Below are 23,231 nucleotides of genomic sequence, written 5' to 3' on the forward strand. Positions count from 1 at the left end.
TGAGTGGTATTATGCTGATTTTGTGTACTTACTGTCATCAGCATCGCGCTATATGCATCGCATTAACATTGCAATGTTGGAAAATGAGTGCCATCACGATGAACTAGGGCAAATTTTGGCGTTAGTTGGGGGCCGAAAGCCCTTCGACTGACCCACCGATCACCACTGGTGAATAGCCAGTGGTCATCCTTACATCAGGGGCTCCATTTTTATCGCAATGGAAACTCTTACTTATCATTTTAATAGAAGTAAAAGCGAAGTGATGTCTGTCACCAAAACAACACGAAGTTTGGGAACAATGGCGGATCCAGAAAATGAAAACAGCAAAGGCAAATCAGGTGGTAGCGAAAGATTGTCACCCACTGATCTGATGACTGAACAACTGGAAGCCAAAATAAGGTATATAGTCCCGAGCTGATGTTAATATTTCATGAGACAAACTTGTGGTGAGATTTTTACATGACAATTGTAGCCCCCCCCAACATACACCTGATCAACATGATCAGATGATGATGACCAATGCCTAACGTTAGTGGGCCCTGAAGTTCGACGTTCCTGCACTGATAGCCCCACTAGTGTGGCACAGATCACTCCCGATTTATCCTTAGCCACACATCCGTATGCGCAATTTCGTGTCGGCGTACTGAACATTTTTGGCGCACCCACTTATAATCGTGGGCGCAATTTCTTTTGCATACGAACATGATCCTTGACCTTTCCGCTTTCTAAAAACTATTTATTGAATAATTTCATTCACGTTATTGAGGCATTTCTAGTCATTTTGCCCTTATCCATTCAATCTAACGGGCTCACTCTCACAGTCGCCATCTTTAAAATAAGGTCGTTGAGCATTACGTCACTTGACCCCTCTTCGTCTCAACGGCTGTTCCATGTCAAGACATCTAAACTGCTGCCAAAGTTTTGGAAGAGTCCATTGGTACATGTAGTATCTTATCGCTCAGTCCGTATATTACATATGTCTTGACATGGAACAGCCGTTGAGATGATGAAGGGTCAAGTGACGTATTGTTCAACGATCTTATTTTAAAGATGGCAACTGTGAGAGTGAGCCCGTTAGATTGAATGGATAAAGGAAAAAAGACCGGAAAATACCTGAATAACGTGAGTGAAATCATTCAATAAATGGTATTTAGAAAACGGAAAGGTCAAGAATCATGTTCGTATGCAAAAGAAATTGCGCCCACGATTATAAGTGGGTGCGCCAAAAATGTTCAGTACGCCGACACGAAATTGTGCATACGGATGTGTGTCTAAGGATGGATCGGGAGTGAGAGACCGTGCCACACTAGTGGGGCTACTGCACTGAGTGATTACATGTAGGTGATGTAGGCCTAGCGCATGTAGAGACAGAGTTATTAACAGTAATTTTGCCATGTCCAACAAGTCTAACTTAAGTACAAATCTTAGACCCTGCATGTCGTGTACATGTTCCTTCATGACCTTAGTCAGTTAGTGAGATACCAGCCTTAATGTGGATGGCAATTATGTAAAGTGATCCCTTTCAACCATACATGTACAAGTGCTGCATTTGAATTGCAGTTGACAAGTTTGATTGACGGCGTTGATACAGACTCTCAAAAATTCTCAATTTCTGAGGTCATAACTTGTCATCTACATGTACATGTAGCTTGCCTTAATTATGCTGCTAATGTCCATATGCAAGTCAGGGAAGAATTCCTCATTGGACCAGTACAGTTTTTGAGTATTGATAAGGCACTGTTTGCTTAGGGGGCACCTGCAAATTTGTACCAGGCCTAAACGAAATTTTGCTGGGCACAGTACTGTTTTGGAAGACTAAAACATTCTTACCATCACAAATCGTAGACAGGTTCTGCACCAATCTTGCCTTGGCATGCTTGGTCTGGTTCTGCATCAATGCAGCAATGCAGCTTCATATTCCAATTGTGGGAATTGGACCACTGTATAATTTCATACGTTTTTCCCTAAAAATCGTCCAGAGCCATCAGAAAAAAAGCCAAACTCTGTAATTAGTTGCGGGAGTCAGTTTAGAATATTATCAATAGAAGAATATTCTTCATTTTTTGCTGAGATTCGAACCCAGCTGGGAGCGTGTCATGTGATTTCAAGATGTGCGCAGGTAATGTAATTTAATAACTGTCATTGGCTCACTCATGTATACGGCAGGTTCCTCAAAATAAGGACCATTAGGTAATGTTCGACTTTGAGGGGTTAATTTAATCATTTTTCGTGAACAACAGTGAATTAACTCCCAATGTCTGATGAAATGAGAGAAGTCATGGCTGATATCCGGAACACTCGTGACCATGCCTATCTTTCAACTTACATGTAATTGGAGTTGATTAATTAAAGTCTCAAACATCAGCATTTTGGCCAAATAGAAGTTACCGGGAAGTAATAATCCCCACGGTTACAATGTACATGTATTTTACACAGATTTGTATAGTGTGGTGAAATGTTATATTTACACATATTAAAACGATAATCACAAAATTAAAATATATCTCTCACAAATAATCGGGTCCAGAAGTCGGCAGTTACAATTTTCAGCGGGGCTATTTCCAAAATAAGCGGCAAAATCAACATCGCACATGGAATTTTCAAGCACTACATGTGACCGCGTTTTAGGCGTTGTCGAAAATCATGCATTTTCCGTCAAAATTCTCCGTCATCAAGATTCTGTCAAATAATGACTTTCGCAACGAACATTTTGTACTCGTCTTACATTTCTGATGCAGCCAAACTTAAAGATTATTTTCGGTGGTTGAGAGTTACATGATTTATAAGACCTGGCAGATACATGTATGTTGGTATAGTGAGAGTGATTATAAACGGTAAGAGAATGAAGAGAGCCAAACTTTTCTCATCATTTTCCGTCAATTTTGTGCTTTTTTTGTGGCTTATATTTTTTAAAAATTATTTCTTCGGTGCTTTAAAATGCATCAGTTGAAAAATATACTGGATTCTCCTTCTTGTTGAGAGACGTTTTGAAATCAAGTCCTCTGGTGCAAACTTTGATGTAAAACCTTAAAGGAAGTCAACTCCATTTGATTTGTACTGGTAGCCAACCAACTGTCCACCAAATGCACTGTACACAGTATGCCTAATTATCTCCAAATAATCATTTTGTAAATCTGAAAGTGCTAAATCATATTTTACATGATCAAAGTCTTTCTTTAAGAAGTTGTGACAATAACATACATGTAGGGAGTTGCGTTTTGGTCCATTTGTGAAGAACATGCCATATGCATCATAGAGGGCACTCTCAATGGGTTAATTTTTTTATAATAAATATTATTGTATTACGAGTTTGACTCTCAAAATTGTAATGGTCCAAAATGGAAGATTTCCTGTCCATGACAAAACAATTGCTTATTGGATTGAATGTTGATCAATTCGTATGCTTGCCAACCTTGACATTGATCAACTCATACGCCAACCAAGTTGTACATCAAATTGTACAGTTTGGGGTAATATGACGTTTGCATGGATGTGTGTATCTTTGTGTTGGATTTTGCCCCAATTTTACATCCATCCACCCACCCCGGTAGAAATACTGTTTGCTGTTGTGTGCATTGGTCATTGATGCGTTTCAACCCTTCTTCGGTCCTTCAAAATCCTCCGGACGGCTTTGGAGGATTTTGGAGGATTGAGGCTGCGTGGAAAAGTTGCATTGCCGATTACAAAGGATGCATTGTGTCAAGGTTATGGGTTAGACCATGTGTTGTTTATGTTAAGCCATGCATAAATTCATATCAACATTTTATTCGAAATCCTCCACACTGCTCCAGGATACCGTTCACACTGCCTCAACATAATCAGAGGAATTGCTAGAGGATTTTGAAGGATTGAGGCAGTGGGCATCCTTCCATGGGACGTACCGGGGTACATGTACATGTATTCAAGAAATATCAGAGGATTTTGGAGGACTGAGGTTGCTCAGTGGGGGGGGCAGTTGCAGGATTTTGAAGGATTTTGAAGGATTGAGGTAGCCAAAAGGACCTAGGCAGTTAGGGTTAAAGATTTAGCTTTCAACTACATGTACATGTACAGTATAAATCAATGATAAGGCATCATAGTACATGTACCGGTACATGAACATGTAAAATTAGTCACTCTGCCTAACATTTTTCTTCACTTCTGTGAAATTCCAATTACTAATGGACATTTGATCTTTTAAAATGGTTTTTAAGGATAAAGCAAATTTTAAATCTCTTTTAAAAAATGTTGTGGGTCTGGAAAGAGCAGGTTTGACTGCACCAGGCAATTCAGTCAATACGTACCATTTTCTGATCATTTGATGTCCTTGATGGCTAACTTCCGACTAAAACCCGAAAGCCGTTAAGAAGCCACATGCTACGAGAGTATGTATACATGTACACATCATGTACACAGTGTACATGTACATTACCATGAAAACATGTACATGTACATGTACTACATGTAGCTGCGGTGTACAAGTTTCATTGGTGCACAAGTTGCTTAACTTATGAGTTCACCTGTTTAGGACCTTCCAACCGGTACATGTACATGTACATACCTTCCACAGTGCTGTCATGTGCATGTATAACATGGTGATTGCTCTTGCAATTTGGCCCTGTGTCTGTACCGGTAGTGCTGATGGCGATGTCAGATACTGGACTTGAAATGGATAGTGAGTTGATTCAAATGATGTACATGTAGTTTCCAGTCAAAGACACTACTTTCGAAATGTTTATGTTGGCCTTTCCTGAAGAACTTTGTTTCATCATTTATGGAACAAACGAGTCAAACTTTGTAACAGTTTTGTTTTTTGCCTTGTGTTCATCCATGAGCACACGCTGTGCTGCACTAACCATGAACTGGATTTGGGCTAGTGATAGCAGTCAGTCTTTTTATAAAAAAGGTATCTATGGTGGTCACATGGCCACCGTAAAAAGCCAGGGATTGGACTGTTAATGCATGACTACACTTGGGTGAGCGGTATCGATCAGATTTGGATCACAGTGTCAGTGTACTGTGCGATGTGCACTCTACACCATATCCAAGCACGAAAGGATGAAGTGCATTGGAGAGTAATGACTCATGAAAAAAGTTTTGTGATCTTTTTGCACAAGTCTGTTGTGGTGCATTTCTTTCATATTGATTCAACAAAATGGAGGTACTGCGCAGGCATTTCGAGTTGTGTACTGGTACATGTAGCTACATGTGTATATGTATTTGTACTATTACATGTACATGTAGTGCGGTACACTGAAAATACATGTACATGTACATTGTACACATCATACGGTACATGTACCGGCATCCTGTTACGTGTACAGTATTTAATGAAGTGTGACTTCAAGGAAAACAGTTGATGCAAGTTTACTGGACGTGGGAAATATGCAATATATTGAATACGCACGTACTTGATATTGGGTTACTGATGTACCCGTATCAATTACCGTAAAATCTGATATTGACGGACCCAGCAAGTTCGTGGGATTAAGGAAGAGTTGATTTGTGCATACCGCAGGCACTTTTGTAGACATGTTAGGTGCCCTGCACAATGCAACCTGTTACATGTTCTGTACTTGGGTTATACTCAACCCTGGGTGAACCCAGGGCTGTCTTACGTTAAGGTTTCGATATCAATACTGTCTTCTCACTATATTATTTGGCACATTTTGTGGCTTTTGGAGCAAACCAAGCTTATTGCATCCTGGTACATATAGGATTTCAAACCCTGAGATGAACTTGAACAATTCAGACTTGTGCAACATCAACCTGACTTTAGCTTCTTGTGTGCTGAATTAAGATGTGACATGGAAATGCTATGGGCATCTTCTGATGCTCATAGGGCTGTGCCGAATATCCAGATATTCGATCGAGTATTGAATATTCAAATATTGTTTTCCGAAGAATATTCGAATGCAAAATGCATGAAAACAAAGGGAAAATTTTCTTTTGTTTTAAATGAGAAAAATTACACTGTGGAGGCTTGTTTCAAGCAGATTCAGATGAAAAGTAACAGAAATCTTACAGTGATTCAAAAAGTACCGGGTAAATTATTCATTAAAAATTTTTAAAGGACAAGATTTATTGTTTGTCTCTAAATCTTACGAAATCGTGGCTGAAGATACTCCTACATGTAGATGTGAGAAGCTATTACAGTACATGTAATTGTAATGTACAGTTGTGTGTGTTATTGCAACTAATTTTGTATATATGGATTCAGTGATGGAAAGAAGAAAATAAAAATTGATTAGCAAATTTGCTAATCATATTGCCTTTTGATTAGCAATATGATGAATTGACTACCAAAAAATTAATGGGCCTAATTCAGTACCATTATATCATGCTATACAGTTTTAACATCCACTGATGTGTACAGCAAGGCTAAATAATGAAACAACACACAGGTATGGTATAGCAGGGTGGTTGGTTATTGCTCTGGCCAAAAATTGGGTGGAATAACAATTTTTTACAGAATCAAGGGGAAAATAAACAAAAACTCGCTGTAAGCAAGTCCCTACTCGTGATTTTTTTGGGATGCCATTTTAACTCCTGAGATGTTCTACATTTGACCTAGATCGGGCGGTGACTTAAACATTTTAAAAATAATAAACAAGGAAAGTAACAAGAAAAGGGAAATGGGATACATGTACATCACTACACATTGCACTGATCAGCAGTCACTGTACCGGTAAGTGTCGGTGCTTTATTGAGATTTGACGATCATAACTCACAGTAAAGGACTGATTCTTTTGTTTCAGCCATGGCATATCTCTCTGCCATTTTTCAATGGCACATTGGACGGTGCTTTCGGCATTTTGTTGCACATTGATCATCACGAAATGAAATGTATGTGCGAAGCTGGTATCACGCGTGGGATGTATGTACCAACGTGTAGTTCATGGCACCACTTACATGTATCACATATTGAATGTACATGTGTGCGCTCATACCGCTTTGTACCGAACTACACGTGCTATATAATCCCATCAAATTGTAGCAAACTTGTTTCCCCACGATTCATGGGCCTCGTGCTGCGCAAAACTAGGGCAAGAAACTGGGGGTGAGTTTGTTTTGTCAAATATTTTGTTTTTGCTATGAAGCCGCTATCGCTAGTGCGGGGCCGGTTTCCGATCCATGCCGCCAGCTCGCCACATGCATGATTTTAAAAGAAATTTCCGTTTGCAAAAATTGCAGATCAGTTTCATGTTTGTCTTGCTTTTTACGATACGAATCCAGCTATTTCCATCACTGGGATTGTTCGTCAAAAATCTGCCAGTTGGTGTCGAATGTTCGAATAGTGAATTATTCAAATTGACTCTGCCCTAGAAGCTCATCAGCCACATTCAAGGAACACATCTGAAAGTCTTCTAGTTGCTGACTGTATCACGGACACGTTTTTACTGGTTTTCATTGTTTACGTGATTCTGTTCCACAATACAGTGTCAACTTATTAACCTTGTACGCAGTGTTTACGCTTGATCCTGCAAAGGAGAATCAGATCCAGCGAGAGCAATCAAGCGAGGGGATCAGATTCGTGCCGCGTTAACACTGGATCCTGATCCCGCATGGCGTCGATGAAGCGCTGCAATCTAAGGGCAAAGGTTACGCGAACAGTTCACTGATTATGCGCACTGGAGCAAAACGGCAGCCAGTATATACATGTATGTCTCGTCTTATCTCACATACATGTACATGTACCAGGGGTAATTTCAGATGAAACGATGAAAATGGGGAATGGAAGGTTTTGGATGAGCGATATGCAGTGGTAACAAAAGTCACAAAGGCGACGCGGAAAAAGCATGGGAATGGGCAAGTACCAGTTTACTACCAACTCACAGGATGAAAGTACACAGGCTTAATTGAGAACCAGCGTAATGCTGGTTATGTACGTTGCGGCCGGGCCAACAGCGTATGTATGGTACGTGTACAATGTCATGTACGTCTTCACAATGACACAGACTTGTTTTTCGCTCGCTTCAAGACTTGCACCTGATGTACCGGTAGTTACGTCAAATTCCGGTATCTGATCCGGATCTGATCCAGTATTGGGTTTACCCTTGCAAATTGATCCTGCCTGCGGGATCTGAACCGGATCTGATCCTTCCTGTGAGGAGGATCAGATCCCGGGATCAGGATCTGATCCTGCGTTGCGTTGACACACTTTTCGATCTGGATCTGATCCCCCTTGCTGGATCTGATCCTCCTTGCCGGATCAAGTGTAAACGCAATGGTCATGATGGTACATGTACAGCCCACCTAGCTCCTTAAGATCTTCTGATGCCTCTTTGCTTCCTGTTCCTGATACTTCCAATTCATGGGGTAATCAATCTTTTTCATAAGGCAGGTCCTCATCTTTGGAATTACCTGTCCCTTCAGTCTCTGAGTTGAAATTTGCCTTGAAAACTCACTTCTTTGTTAACCACTATTGAATTGCAGATCAGTTTATGTTTTTGTTTCCTGATTGTACTGTGCCGTGAGCACTATTTTTATGTATATTAGCATACTGGTATTATTATTATGCAAATTATATGTGTATTTGTTCTTCATTTGTCTGATGGTGATAAAAAGAGTGAAAGTAGGAATGAAAAATGAAAGTACAGGTGGAGGTCACCATGCAAACCGTGTCAGAAATGTGAGTTGGCATGTGCACACGTTTCAGCTGTTCTTGATTTAAATATCTGTCAGCATCCATACTGTTACATGTAGGTAGCTTCAGCACAGGGTACCTTGAAAAATTGCAGGTACAACCTTTGGAAAACTCGAACCTGCTACCGGCTAAGTATTTCTACACGTACCTTACCATGTTCAACATAAAAATCTCACGCAAGGTCTAGAGCATGGTTGAGTTCAGTGGTCAGCCCAGAGTGAATTTTGATCTCAGGTGATTCGGGGCTGGCCCGAGTTGAACTTTTTTTTGTGCGTGAAATTGCTGCAGGTTTTAAAGCCCAAGTCACTCCTTCATTGACTATGAGATATTTCTGTTATGACAAGGCTTTTGATGCACACTCAGTGTAGGGTTTAGTCAGAGGGGTGTGTCCATGGATGTCTGTTGGACACCTGTTTCTGTTAGTGCAAATTGAAAAGTGCCTATGTCGTAGCCCCTCCCCAATAGAGTAAGTATTTCCAGTTTCTCAACCAACCCTAATTTTTTGGTGCAACCCTAAAACATTTACGGGCAAGTTAAAAGTAATAAATAAGTTTTTTTTCAGTATTTTAATTTACCCCCCCCCAAATTTTATCATTCTTTGTGTTCAAGAAGTGCCTCTAAAGATTTTTTTTTTAATCCATCAAAGACACTTGTGTAAATATATTGGCCTACTTACATGTACACCTGAAATTTTTGAGAAGAAACTTCCATTGTTTTTTTTTTTCAAGTGCCTTCACCAGTTTGCTATCGAGGTGGTGAAACGTGCATGTAATGCTTGATGCAGTGAAACATTTCTGTACATGCACAGTGAACTGTAATAATTTGGCAAATTGTTCCAGTGCACAGCAAGGATGAAATTTCTGTCACTCAAGGTGAATTTTAACAAAGGGATCGCCCCACAAACGGTACATAAACCTTTAGGGTGAACAAACTCGTATATACAGTATCATGAACATGCATGTACATACGGGTACATAAATTACATACCATGTACATGACAATGAGTGTGCTGTTGACAGTTTAATAGTCTGGATTACATTTTGTCCATGTGCATAATTTATGTACATCATGTACTGGTATGTTCAGATAATGTGGGGACCAAAACTTGTAAGTGGACAAATGCTTGATCCCACAATTCAGTCTGCACCCATATTGAGATTTCTTGAAAAAAAAAAAAGAGAAAGAGAAAAAAAGGAAAGTATTGTCCCTCAACAGTGGAATAGCCCGGGTACGTACATGTACTGGTACATGTATTCAGTATCAGTACGGTACATGTACATGTGCACCACGTCATATAAATTGTACATTTGTTTATTAAAAAGAACAAAATCCATGTATTTGTAGAGTGAAAGAGAGTGGAGCAGTTCCCAGATTGAAGTGATACCTTTCCAAAGGTGGGCATCTGTTCAGACACAAAATTTCAGAACACTCAATGTACCACTTGAATATTGTATTCTGATCCGTTTTCCTCTGTAATGGAGAAAGGCCAAAGGTACCGGTAAGTAGAAACTACCGGTATGAGAACACATCGGTAGGACACCGGTGTACAGGTATGTACATTGTATGTACATGTATGTCGAACACCGGTACATTATGCTACTTCTTCCTGAGTGCCAGCCTGAGGGCAAAGTTGTACATGTACGCCCATGTCAAAATCATCGTCTGGTGACATACATCAAGTGTAGCAATAAATGCATTGTTGGCCTTATTCACCAGTCAGCCATCTTGAGTCAAAAACGAGGCGATCTCTGTCAAGGTCATCTGAGAAACTGTGACTTCATCTGAATACGTACCGGTACATGGACATTTACTGTACATGTATGTGTACAGGTAGAGGGTACATACATGTACTTGGTACATGTAGGTATCCATCAGTTGAATTTACATGGGGTCTCGCTGACGATATTCATAGCTGTTCTGGTATCACTGGAAACGCGTCTCAGACACTGCAGATGCACACACATGGTATGTTTGGGAACAAAGATAATGCAGTCAGGCAAATAGCGTTCGGTACATAACCTTGCTGCTATCTTTGTACTCCAATGGGTAGTCCGAAATAATGGATACGATGTCATGTAACCTTATACATGTAATTGTCCAAATGAAAAAGTTTTCTGTCCAAGAGTGAGCCAGTGACAATTGGTACATGTATTGTGCACATGATGAAATTACATGCAGTAGACCTTTGTATGAGTATATGCAGTCTTCATCTTTCCTAGAAGTGGGTAATTAATGGACATTTTGTCCGTGGTTCTCAACAGTACATTCAAAAGCCTGAACTTTGGCCTCAGAAATGAGTGCATTATCTCACATTCAAATTCCTTATGTGTGGAATGGGACATACATGTGATCATGTACCTCGAAAAGCTTTTATACCCTTTACACATACATGTACATGTACAAACTTAAATGTACATGTACAGGTGCTTGATGCGGTGCTTTGCAATGACATCATAGCCAGGAAGAAGGCCATGTTTGAATTTTTTGGCTACGGCTTGAAATTACACACAACTGTATGGGAATTAGCTACAGCCATTGCCATAAGAATTGTCTGTAATTTCAAGCTGTAGCCAATTACATGTACACTGGATGCTTCCAAACACATGCTTGAAAGTCTGCACGCTACATGTACCGGTACATGTAGGTACTGTACATTGTGTGCCAGATTGGATCCAATACAAACATGACAAACTTGTTGGGGTGTGGGTTTTTTACAAAGAGAATGGACAAATGAATTGATTGCTGTGCACAGTCGATGGACATTCTCTTATGGGAGGCAAATTTTGGGGAGCTTTTTACATTTTGGGGAGTAAGGGAAATTGAACACTGGGACATTAGAAAATGATTACATCATCCATCCTTTACCTGCTCACTACAGAGTTCTAGTACAAGGCATGTACATGTACATGTACAGTACGGTACTGACATGTACTTACATACAGTGTACTTGCATTTGTCTGGACACTGGTTGGAAATTTACAAGGAATTATCAAATTTCCTTTTTCTCATAAAAATGATAACATACCAGACAGAAAAATTTCACTGATTTTTTGATGCTGTTGCATGTACACTGTATTTAATTTCTTTACTGTAAGATAATGGAGGATTATTTGGCAGCCCTTTTTTGAGATTTTACAAACGGTGTATGTACATTTATAAATATTAAAAGCCCCCTTTTTCCCGTACAGAGAACCTACGATGCAGGTCTGACCACGATATACAGTGTATGTACAGCATATACGTACCTCTGTACATGTATACATGTACATGTACGAGTAGCCACAGGTTAGGTCAGGTTGTATCATTTTGATGTCGAGCTGGAAGCAAGATTATCATGCATGTACATGTACATATATTATTTTTACAGAGTCAGTACGTCGCATATCTGACGAACCGGCGAATCAACCATTCTGGTGATTTTTCAGATTTTATCTCACGAACTGACGAATAGGTTTGACAGCAATATTCGAACAAAGTACTGCACATAGAGCCAAAAATACAAATGAGGAAATGATTTCAAGAGACCAATATTGACTCTTTTATATGCAGAGATCAAAAGAGGGTTAAACTAACCATCGAAATAATAACTGCCGAACAGAAAATGTGTTTCTCTCGAAAATGGTGATATTTCACTTTCGTTGGTTCATCAGATATGCAACTAGTATACAGCTGTTTACATGTCGTCGGATATTATGAGAAATGGCCAAGTTTTGAGTACATAGGATGTCGTACTGAATTCATGGAAGTGAAGCTTGAATGAATAGATAAAGACAAACTAAAAGCCAAGATTTAAGGACCCATAATCCCAATATCACACTTACACCGGAAGCATATGTTCCTATGATAATAACGACAGTGTAGTGACAAAACACTGGTACTACACTTACGTTAAATATTTACACATGCACTGGTACATGTACATGTAGCGGGTATGTAATCTAAACAAATGCTTCAAATTGATTATTCTCGTTAATGAAACTGATGAAATTGTACATATAGGACCTGCCCAACATGTAACATACACGGTACAGTACATGTCTAGGCACTTTCAGTTGTGAGAACGGCATGTAAGCAAATGTTAAATGATCATACATGTATATACATGTAGGCCTACAATGGAGCAAATTTGTTGTGATGACAGATTTACGTCCACTCATTCCTGAATTTTCTAAGGAAAGAAACTGTCCTCTGTATGCAGGGCTGGCTATGCAGGGCCAACATACATGTACATGTATGCACATTGGTAATGTGTGATCTGTACAGCATGTACGTACCTTTGTACATGTACGTGTACATGTATTGCCCATGTACATGGACATCATGGGCATGGCTTGCAGCATTGTTTTAACTTTGAATCAGGGGCAAATTCAATGACCCCAGTCTTTTGACGATGAAGGTAAGGAGAACAAGAATGAAAGTATCCTTCATCGTCCACCAGGAAGCTTTAGATTACAGAGGACTGGGAAGTTAAGGACAACACACGTTCATGCACATGTACATGTTGGCCTACTACATACATGTACAGTGTACATGTACACATGTACATGTATTTTGCATGGGACCCGAAACCCACGAGTAGAAATTGAAGTACATGTCATGTACAAAGAATGAGTTCAGTTCCTGCATACCAGTAGAGGAGGATTCACAATGCACAGTAACAAGAAGATACAGGTGCTTGCTTGCACTATGTTGTGATTATTTGGATTACTGGCAACCTCATGAAAAGTGCAGGTTACAAGTGCAACACATTGTGCAATGCACGAAACAAATGCTTGGCATAACGAAGACTTGCGCCATGTACATGTATGTCATGCTTCACAGTTGCTTGTGTTCATTATACGGACAGCTACATGTACATGTATGTGACTGTTACATGTTAATCCAACATTGTGTAGATTAAACCACTGGTGTATTTGTTCATGTACATGTACCATACAGGTACTGGTAGGGTATCTCTTTCTCATTGAGTTAAATCTGCGGCAAACCTTGCCCATGGGCTGTTAAGTACATGCACTACTCCTAATCCTTCATTGTACAGGAATTCATTGGCATTCCTGGTACATGTACAGTGTATACATGTACATGTATGTGGGTCCTTCTTTTAAATAGGGGGCTAAATGTGTGACACGGTGGTCAAAATTTCAAAACTGTCTAAACATATTCAAAACTTGTTGATATGTAATTGATAATACATTCATGCCATAAATGTAAATGATTTTTGCTTTGAATAACTACATGTACGTGTACTTAACGTGTACAGACTCAATTTATGCAGTGGTGCAGCCAAGTTATTTGATGTGTAACTGAGAAACCAAATATGATGGTTCTATGCATGCCATTTTTTGTTAGTAAAGGTTTCTTTTCAACTGTTGCCCATTTTGTTTTGTGTACATACAATGTATTCTTATCACAAGTTGTTTTTTCTAGATTGGGTTTCAGGTGGCATAAAAATGGGCAAACATTTTCCAAAAATAATCACTTTTTGGCTGTTTTTGGAATTGTTTTGCAAGTTTTGTTTGGTTTAACACAAAGTTGCCTGAATAGCAAATATATGGCACAGGTCATAGGTGTGCATGCCATTTAGCTTATGCCAGAAACATCAAGTGTTTTGAAGTTTTTAGTTTAAAGGTTTAAAGAGCTTTATGACTCATTTCACGTGTAACAGAGAAACCGGTCATGGTCATGATAATTGTGATGTCCCTGAAATACACAGTGGCCCCCATATCAAAAGAAAGACCCATGTACACCTGTACCAGTGCATATAATATACATGTTACAAACATTCTAAGCATTGTTTTTCACTTGTACATGTACATGCACACATGTACAAACACATGTACAAACAGTACTTGTACATGTGTACATGTATGAGAAAGCTGTGAAAAAGGGCTTATATACATGTATGTACCATATACTGTACATGTACACTGTACATGTACATTGTAATCTCATTTTGTACATGTACGTACCATAACAGTTACCAAAACTTACCATATATACATGTAGTCTTGAAATGTGACAGTCCAAGAAGTCTTGATCATGTGCCACTCGATGACATTGTTGAAATGTCACCAATCCTTTGCTCTCTGGAACTATTGACAAATGTCTTTCTCTGTTGGATCTTTGTCTTGTAACACATAGCAATTTGTACAAAAAGTTTTTGGCTGAATCCGCTCCTTTGTTTCCTGTGAATTTTGTGAAACAGTGTTACTGTTTTCATTCGTTAAGTAAGGGACCGTCATCTGAGGTGTAGCTTTTTGAGAATGTAAACTTCGCATCAAAAGCGGTAGTGAGAAAAATGTACGCCTGAAGATTGATGCGATTACCTCCGCTAGTTGTTGGAAATAACATTGGATTCTCTCGAAAAGTAAACTACATGTAAACATCCAACTTGTTTATTTTGCAAGCTTGAAACTTGAAACTTCACTAATTGGTTTAGGAAAATAACACGGTATTTATCAATTTGTAGCCAAATGTAGCACACGTCGATAGGCAGAATCTCATACAAATATACATGTACATCCTGTATACTGTACATGTGACTGTGTACAGGTAGGCCTACATGTACATGTATGTGCCTAGCTGAAAGTTGAGATTGATTTTTCTAAAATTCAAAAATTCATACTGTGGTCCTGGTTCTGATCAAGCACTTAGTACCGTGTATTAAGTTCAAATTATTCATGAACTTGGAAAGAATTCTGTGTAAAAAAGCTGTCACATTGTCATTGTGTACAGCATACAGTGTACAACTGGACATTTGGACATTGACCGGTACATGGACATGTAGTCCCACCGGTACATACAGTAGGTATTGTACATACATGTACAAGTTCATGTACAAATACATGTGTAGGCCTTGCGCTAACTTTTTTTCCTGGCTAGCCCACTGGGCTAGTTCAATGGATAGTTTACTAGCCCGTTTAGAGTTTTATTAGCCCGTATATAAAAAATGTCGAAAACCCGAGATTTGTTTTCAGCTTACCAATGCAGAATTTGACATTTCGGAAAATAAAAGGCTCATGGTATAAAAAAATAAAGAGGCATTTATGTTAATTATAAGTCGCTGGAGTCACTGGTCATGGAGCCGGGATCAAAATCATATCTGTGCTTCATATTTCCTCTCATTTGGGTTGCTTACCTTTGGCAAAAAATGCTACTTTTTGCTGACTTTCTGACCTCCGCACGTGTGCCGTGAACGAGAGAAAACTTTTTCCAATCAGAGGAGGGTGCAGTTTGCACATGGTTTTGTGTCAAGGACTCCTGCATTGCCCAGTAAAGCTAGCTGTTGTCAGTTAAGGTCGGAAAAATTGATAAGCCCCCCCCCAAAAAAATACTTCTGGTTTCGGTTTCCGGACTGACCCTTACTTTTTGGCAAGTCCCCAACATTTTTATCTGCAAGTTAGAAAAACAAATTTACAAAATTAAAAAATAAAAATTAATGCCGATGTCTTTTCTGTCTTCACGAAACACCTTTTAACAACCCCTTTCTCATGTTAAAACACTTGTTTTTATATGTTTTCCCACTTCATTTGCAATTTTTGAAAAGAAACCTCTGTAATTTTCACGAGTTCCACTCGTGTTTCGCTGTCGCAGTAGTGAAATTTTGTGCGCAAAGCTCAATGCATGAAAGTAAAGCTGTACTGGTTCCCACCACACCGCGCCCATGCAGAAGAACACGAGATGGAAATGTGCTAACCAGTCTTTACGTCCCGGTCGCGAGTCGATTAAAACTACATCGGTGTAGCCATACAGCTGCAGCACATCAATGTTGCAAGAGGATTTCTTCAAGTTAATTCATAGAACCTGTTTTCTTGTTCATGTATTTATTTTCTGTGCTTACGAGTTCCTGCCATGGCACATGGTTCATCGCCCGTCTGGATGCATCATGTACGCTTACCAGGTGATACATGGACATTGCCGGCCAGTTTGCTGTTGTGATTACCTGAGTAACATTGTGTGATTTGTCCATAATTCTTGTGATCTGTCGACTGCAGAAATTATACATATATCAAGACATGTTTTTATCACTGTTTGAGACAATTTTTGAAAGCTTTCAGCCCCATTCAGGCCATTACAACAGGACAAAAACATTGACCAAACAAATTCCGACCTACGGATACTATTTTTGAGAGGCATGTAGTCAGAAGCAGAAGTGGCCTAAACAGTGAATGAGAATAGTGTGCACGCGCGGTATCTCGCCGTACCATGTGCTATGCTATACCAGTACTACAACCCACCAGCCTACTCTGTTCATGGCGTTAACAGTTACTTATCGCCCTGTCACGCGAGCATCACGTTTCAAAAACACAAGTAAAAACACATCCACGACAACTCAGTTTTTGAGATCTTATATTTATTATCACGACAAGCATTATATACCGGTATTTTGATCTAAGTTTTAACAGGTAGGCTTATTCTGAATTTTTCACTAGCCCACCGAGCAACCAAGGAACCAAGTTTAGGTAGCCCGGAGCATTTTTCGCTAGAATTTGTACGCCAGGCTAGTACTATTTCGAGGCATGATGTGCTTACATTTACATGTATGCAATTTGGGTTAGCATATGCAAGGAATACACTGTGAAACACTTGCTGTAGCCTCTTTGAATTTACAGTATCTGAAATTGGTTTTGCTGGCCATAGGCAGTTCAGTTGAGGCCATGAATGGATATTGCATTTCAAGCAGACTGAATGAGTGTAAGGGAACGAATGTACCGGTAGGGTTTTACTTGTGCAGCTAGTGAATGTACATGTACATGTACATGTATGTACATCATACTGTTATGTGCCCAAACTTAAGTTGTACTTGTGTAAATGTACATGCCTCAGTGGGCATTCAGGAGGTCTTTCTTCAGTGATTGACAGCAGTGCTAGCCAAGACCAAGGGTCTTTCAGCCTTTCAGCCGATTTTGGTTTTTTCTGTTCAAATTTTTACTCTGACTTTCAGCCTTTTTGTACACCCGCTCTGTACGAAATTGATTATGGGACTTTTAAATCGCAGCTTTTAGCAAGCCGTGCTCAGCTTTTAGCAAGCCGTGCTCAGCTTTTAGCAAGCCGTTCTCAGCTTTTTGTACATGTACATGTATGGATCCACTCACACCCCTGTAGGATGGTCAGTTTCATGGTTTCATGTACAGTACACATGTGCATGCAGTACACATGTAAGTTGCATATAAAATACAGTATACACATCTAGTTTGCCATGCATTATAAATGTTATAGACTGTACTAAATCTAACGTGGGCCATGCGTAATAGCAGTGCCCTGGTACCTGCCGGTAGTTCTAGCAAGAAATCCTAAGCCAAATGCAGTACGTGTACATGTCCGAGTACTTGACATATGTAGCAAGCCTTTTCATTTCAGCCATCCGTGTTCCCTTTAGATTGTCGTGTATGCAACATGTGCAAGGAGGCACTAAAAGGAAGTAGTGGATCAAACTGGATATGAACCAAGCAGAAAGAAACATCAGTGCCTTGAGCCACTTTATATTATGCACTGATACACATCATTACATGTATCAAGCCGTTGAACATTAATTTTCAGGTTCACATTACTGCCTCCCCCATTCTCACACCCAACCTGATTATTAAAAAAATACTTCAGCATTTTTTTTAAAAATATTTTTTCTCCAACAAAATGTCTTTTCCACACAAATCTGTCACTGAATCAACAGGCACAGTTGCATTGATTTTACACAAACAGCGAAATGTTTCGTGTTCACGACATAAATCTAGCTACTGATATGTGATGCATGCCCATACATGTACATGTACATAGCTTGCTTTACCTGTCATAGCTCCCAACTTAAAATGGTGATGCCTCTCATTTTAGCATAATACATGTAAATCGTATGACATGTTGTCAACGACAGCAAACAGCCATTCAGTTGTCCACCACTTATTTATCATTGAAATATGAGCAAAGGTCTACATGTAAGTACATTTACCATGTTTTGGACATTGCAGCTCTGAATCCACTTTGAATGTGAGAAAGTCAAGTTTATAAATTATTAACTGGAAATTCCCACCAACCCCCCCATTGCTACTCCTAAATGGTTGGAGGAACCGGAACAATTCAACATTTTACTCCCTGAAAATTAAAGATCCAATCAGCATCATCCCGACTCTTCAAAGCCTCAAGTCCTCCCGTCATATCAGCATTCTGCAGTCATGTATTTCTATTTGTTCAAGGCTACAATCTTGCTCAAATGAGGGTTGCAAGATCTTGGGTTTATCATTCCTATCAAGAAAAATAAATGAGCGTTCATGCAACGATTTCCCTTTTTAGTGTACGTGTACATTGTTTTTTTTGTTTTGCTGTAAAGGAATGGGATATAACCATAGAGGAAGAACACGGAAGGAGTTGCAACTCAGGCACTTCAAAGTGTTGAATGATGGTCGCCGCCGAGTCAGATGAATAGTAGAAAACATTCCAAAAATGTCTGATTACTGCCTGCATCTTAGCCGGACGAGCAGGGCCAGTAATATCCTAGCAATACATGTACTTGTAGTTTTTGCTTGCAATTAAATACAAATTATTGCTGTTACCAGGAAAAATCCCTGATATTATACCTGCTTTTGCCATTGTAAATAAACTTTTAAAATTTTGATACACTGTTCCATTATCCATGCAATGTTTGTAATTTTATTCTCCTCCGTCCAATACATCAGTGTTCAAAGAATTGTTATGAATTTGGCAAAGACTGGCCAACAAAATGTTCACTACTGCTGGAAAGCTTAGTTCATTGGGAACAAAATGTGCTATTTCATCACAGGGAGTGATCGTGAAATCTCATAAAGTACCCTTTTGTACAAATGCCATAATAAAAATGATTCAAACTAAATACAAAATCTTGTAAACAACCAGGCTATTTATTCCCAAAATAACTCCAGAAGAGAGACCTTATTAAGGGCAATGACTGCACATACACATGTATAGATTTAGGGCACACGGCGTAATGCAAGCAACTGCACAAGCATTGAATTTGATGTTGTCATGAGATCATACCAAGCACCAACACAGGCATAAATATTCAATTTCCTATACCTCAGTGCACAAAGTTTTAAGGATGTACATGTAGATTACCAGCGACAAATTGCGGTGGCGATCATAGGGCACAAAGGGGTTTCGTGGTTGTGAAACAGATGGTGCGTAGCAAGCGTTCGCTGCGCTCTGGCTTTGGACATACATGTACATGTACCAGGCATGCTAGAAAGCAGTAATTGGCCAGATGTTACAGCCCGGGCAGTTCAAACTCCTTCTGTGTCCTTCCTCTATGATATAACGGTAGACATACATGTACATGCAAAGTACATGTACAGGTGCATCGCTGTACCAGCATGGTACAAGTCAAGTACAATATGTATATTGTGAATTGCACCTGTGGCACATTAGGAAGGCCCTAAGTAATGGCAGATGTAAATGTACATGTACATGTATACCGTATGGACCAATACAGGTAACATTTCAGCCGCCAATTCCGCGAATCTGTGTTCATTAATTCAATTCCACTCTTGACACATTTTATTGTGTAAATTGTCAAACAAATTACATGTCCTTGTACATGTATGACACTTCCCAAAAGTTTGGCACTGTGTATGGTACTGAAAGTCCGCGACTTGTGCTACACTTTATGGTGAAATTTGTGCAGTCATTTTAGGTGGCGCAAGTTGCACCAAATGAGCAGTTAGTACTAATGAATGGTGTTTGGTTGAGGCATATCATTGCTTAACTTTACAAGGTTTATACAGGGAGTGTAAAACTTGTTTTTGGAGTTAAAGAAATACTTGTTTGGCAGTAAGAGATCTTTGAGATTTGCTGCACGGTTCCAATGAAGAAAAGATGAAAACTTTCTCAAAATGGTGGACAGGGCTAATTTAACAACTGTTTTATGACTGATGTAAAGTTGAAAAAAAACAAGCAATGTTTAAAGCTGTGATCACCCTTGTCCACGAAGTTTAATTAAAATGTTGTGCAGCTGAGCAACGTCTCATGAGATCAATTGGCTGCTACGCTTTTGACATTTTCTGACCCTTCCCCCGGACAAAAGCTGATACAGATTGCTTCTATAACCATTTCAAATGGCTTTTCTGTACATGTACATGTACCTACTGGTACTTGGCGGATACACTGAGTTCTGCATGTACCGTACAGTACTCATACGGATGCAGTGTGCAGACAGCGTGTATTTTCACCATGGAGCACTGCAGTTTTACCATAGAGCTATTAAGCACTCTCCATGTTGTTACTTTGGCATCAAGATTATGCATGTACATGCATGGAGGTTGTGCTGGTCCCTGGGGATAACCAACCTCAACGTACCCCATAATCACGCCAATACAAGGATATGATAGTGATGGATACTAGAACTATGTGCAGGGGGGTCGTGCAGTAATGGGTAACAGGTAAAGGGCAGGCAGTGATAATCAACATATTGGTGTGCAGGTACAATGTACATGTCATTTGTAGTAGACACGGTGAGCGGTAGAAATGTGTACAGTGTGCAGTGCATACCACTGGGGTACAGTGCACTCTTCAGTGGCCAGAAGAGGTCCTGGCCCCTCTTCTGGTCACTTACAATTGCATAGGGTACATGTACGCATGCATGGAGGATTTCTCCATGGTAAGGTACAGTATATGATCACTGTACATGTACATGTACATGTATACATACCCGGTATAGCAGTGACCTCATTGTCAGTTCATAACTTCATGTAGAGTTCATGTATACGTGTAGATACATGTGGGCCTACATGTACATGTACATTGTATTGTACCACATGTACATGTACAGTTGTACTGTAGGACACATGTAATGGTGTACTGATGTATATTCTTTGTTTTACATTGTAGTACATACATGTAGATGTACCCAGTACATGCTTTTGTACTTTCAGTGTACATGTACATGTAGATCTACATGTACATGTACATGTACCGTTACATGTGCGGTGCCTGTATGGCAGATTCTACAAAATATTAACAGAATGGTTAGGAATATTTGGTTTTCTTCATTTTAAGTATTTTACAGAATTTTGATGATGTTGGAGAATTTTGACAGAAAATGCATGACATTCAACATTATCCAAATTGTTTCATGTGTAGCACTCGAAAATTCCGTGCACAGTGTTTATTTTGCCATTAGATTTGGAGATATCCCACTCAAAATGAAATCAATGTTTGAAACTCTGGGCATTTGATTGTCATCATGAGCCATATTTAGGTCTCGCATGTAATATGTTTGAGAACATCATTTAATTTGACAGATTTTCTGTTGACAAAACTGGGTTTGGAGAGAAAAAGCCCGGAGCATTGTACAGTACTTCTGTAAAGGGACTCATGAATGTTAAATGAAAAAAGCCGCATCTTTGCTAATGTTAAAAGGTCAAACAGCAACAAAATAGTTCTGAAATGTCCCCGTGAAAGATTGACAGACCTCCCAGAGTCGTCATCTGAATATAGGAAATGTACCAGATGAAAATGTCATTAATCAAGTCATAAAATAAAAGCACGGTGGTTTTAGGTCCTTTCAAGCATGCCTTTCTGAAGTTCGTGTTGTACATCATTTTCATTTTCCTCGCTGTGTTTAATCATTGACATTTTTAATGGAATTGAATGACGTTCACCACTGTTGACTTCATGACCAGATTATCTGTACAACGTGGTTTGTAATTTGATGATTATGGTTGTAAAATATGTAAATTATATCACACATGTACACATAGGTCACCATGTACATGTACTTGGACAAATCTGTTCCTGAATTACTTATCACTTCCTGTTAATTTTAGGTGGTCACAATTTACAGGTTGTTCATGATGTCCAATACCGGTACATGTATACTGATGTTCCAGATTTTGTATTCTGATCAAGATGAAAGATGGGCATGGATGTAAGGTGTTCTTTCATTCAAATTCTGGGAGTGAGGTGCACAACATATTATTGCCCTGCTATCCAGCTTGTTTTTGCCACAAAATTCACCCCCCTGATGTTTTGTAAACTGATCATTGGTTCCAGCTGGGACTCATTGTCATTGTGTGGGTGGTTTTTAACGCCAAGAGATCTCAAGTGTTTATAAAATGGTACCATCTACATGTACATGTAGCAATAAAAGTGGAACAGTGAACTACCGGTCCCAAAGGGGTCCCAGTGCTGGCACCACTTGTTCTCTGGCTTTATAGTATATAATATTTATGTGTTTACATACATGTATGTGTACAAGCACTGGCATGTACGTGCTTGACGTGCAAATTAGGGGGTGTGGTTGGCCATTGGGGGAGGGGGACTGCACGTGCCAAACAAGCACATTCATAAAAGGTTATTAATCCTGCAGCACAATTCATGCACCAGTACAACACAGGCACACACATACTGTACATGTTACATGTACACAAAGACCTGTAATAAAGCATGCATATGCATTGTGAGTGCATATTTACTCTCTGTGGAGGTATTCACTGCCCTATTGGTACATGAGTTGTGATCAATTACATGTGCCCCCGTATGTGTCTAATATTGGACCAAAGAGTACATGTACTGGTAAGCTTGATGAATTAAAGTGTTGTTTGTTTAGTGGTTACCCCTTTATACATGTAGGGTGCTGAGGGGA

The 23,231-nt window shown here is 39.5% G+C and overlaps 1 protein-coding gene across 1 annotated transcript in view; it reads left to right on the forward strand.

The window, feature by feature from the left end:
* The first annotated feature begins 21 nt into the window (after positions 1–21).
* The window catches only part of LOC110975978 (uncharacterized), a 39,445-nt gene continuing 16,235 nt past the window's right edge, over positions 22–23,231 (forward strand). Inside the window, exon 1 of the mRNA XM_022228868.2 lies at positions 22–399. Coding sequence (XP_022084560.2) covers positions 218–399 — 182 coding nt within the window. The 5' untranslated portion in view covers positions 22–217. The remainder of the gene's footprint in view (positions 400–23,231) is intronic.

The sequence above is a fragment of the Acanthaster planci genome, linkage group LG08, assembly GCF_054643075.1.
Source record: "Acanthaster planci isolate LZ-2023a linkage group LG08, COTS_SCS, whole genome shotgun sequence".
Classification (NCBI taxonomy): domain Eukaryota; kingdom Metazoa; phylum Echinodermata; class Asteroidea; order Valvatida; family Acanthasteridae; genus Acanthaster; species Acanthaster planci.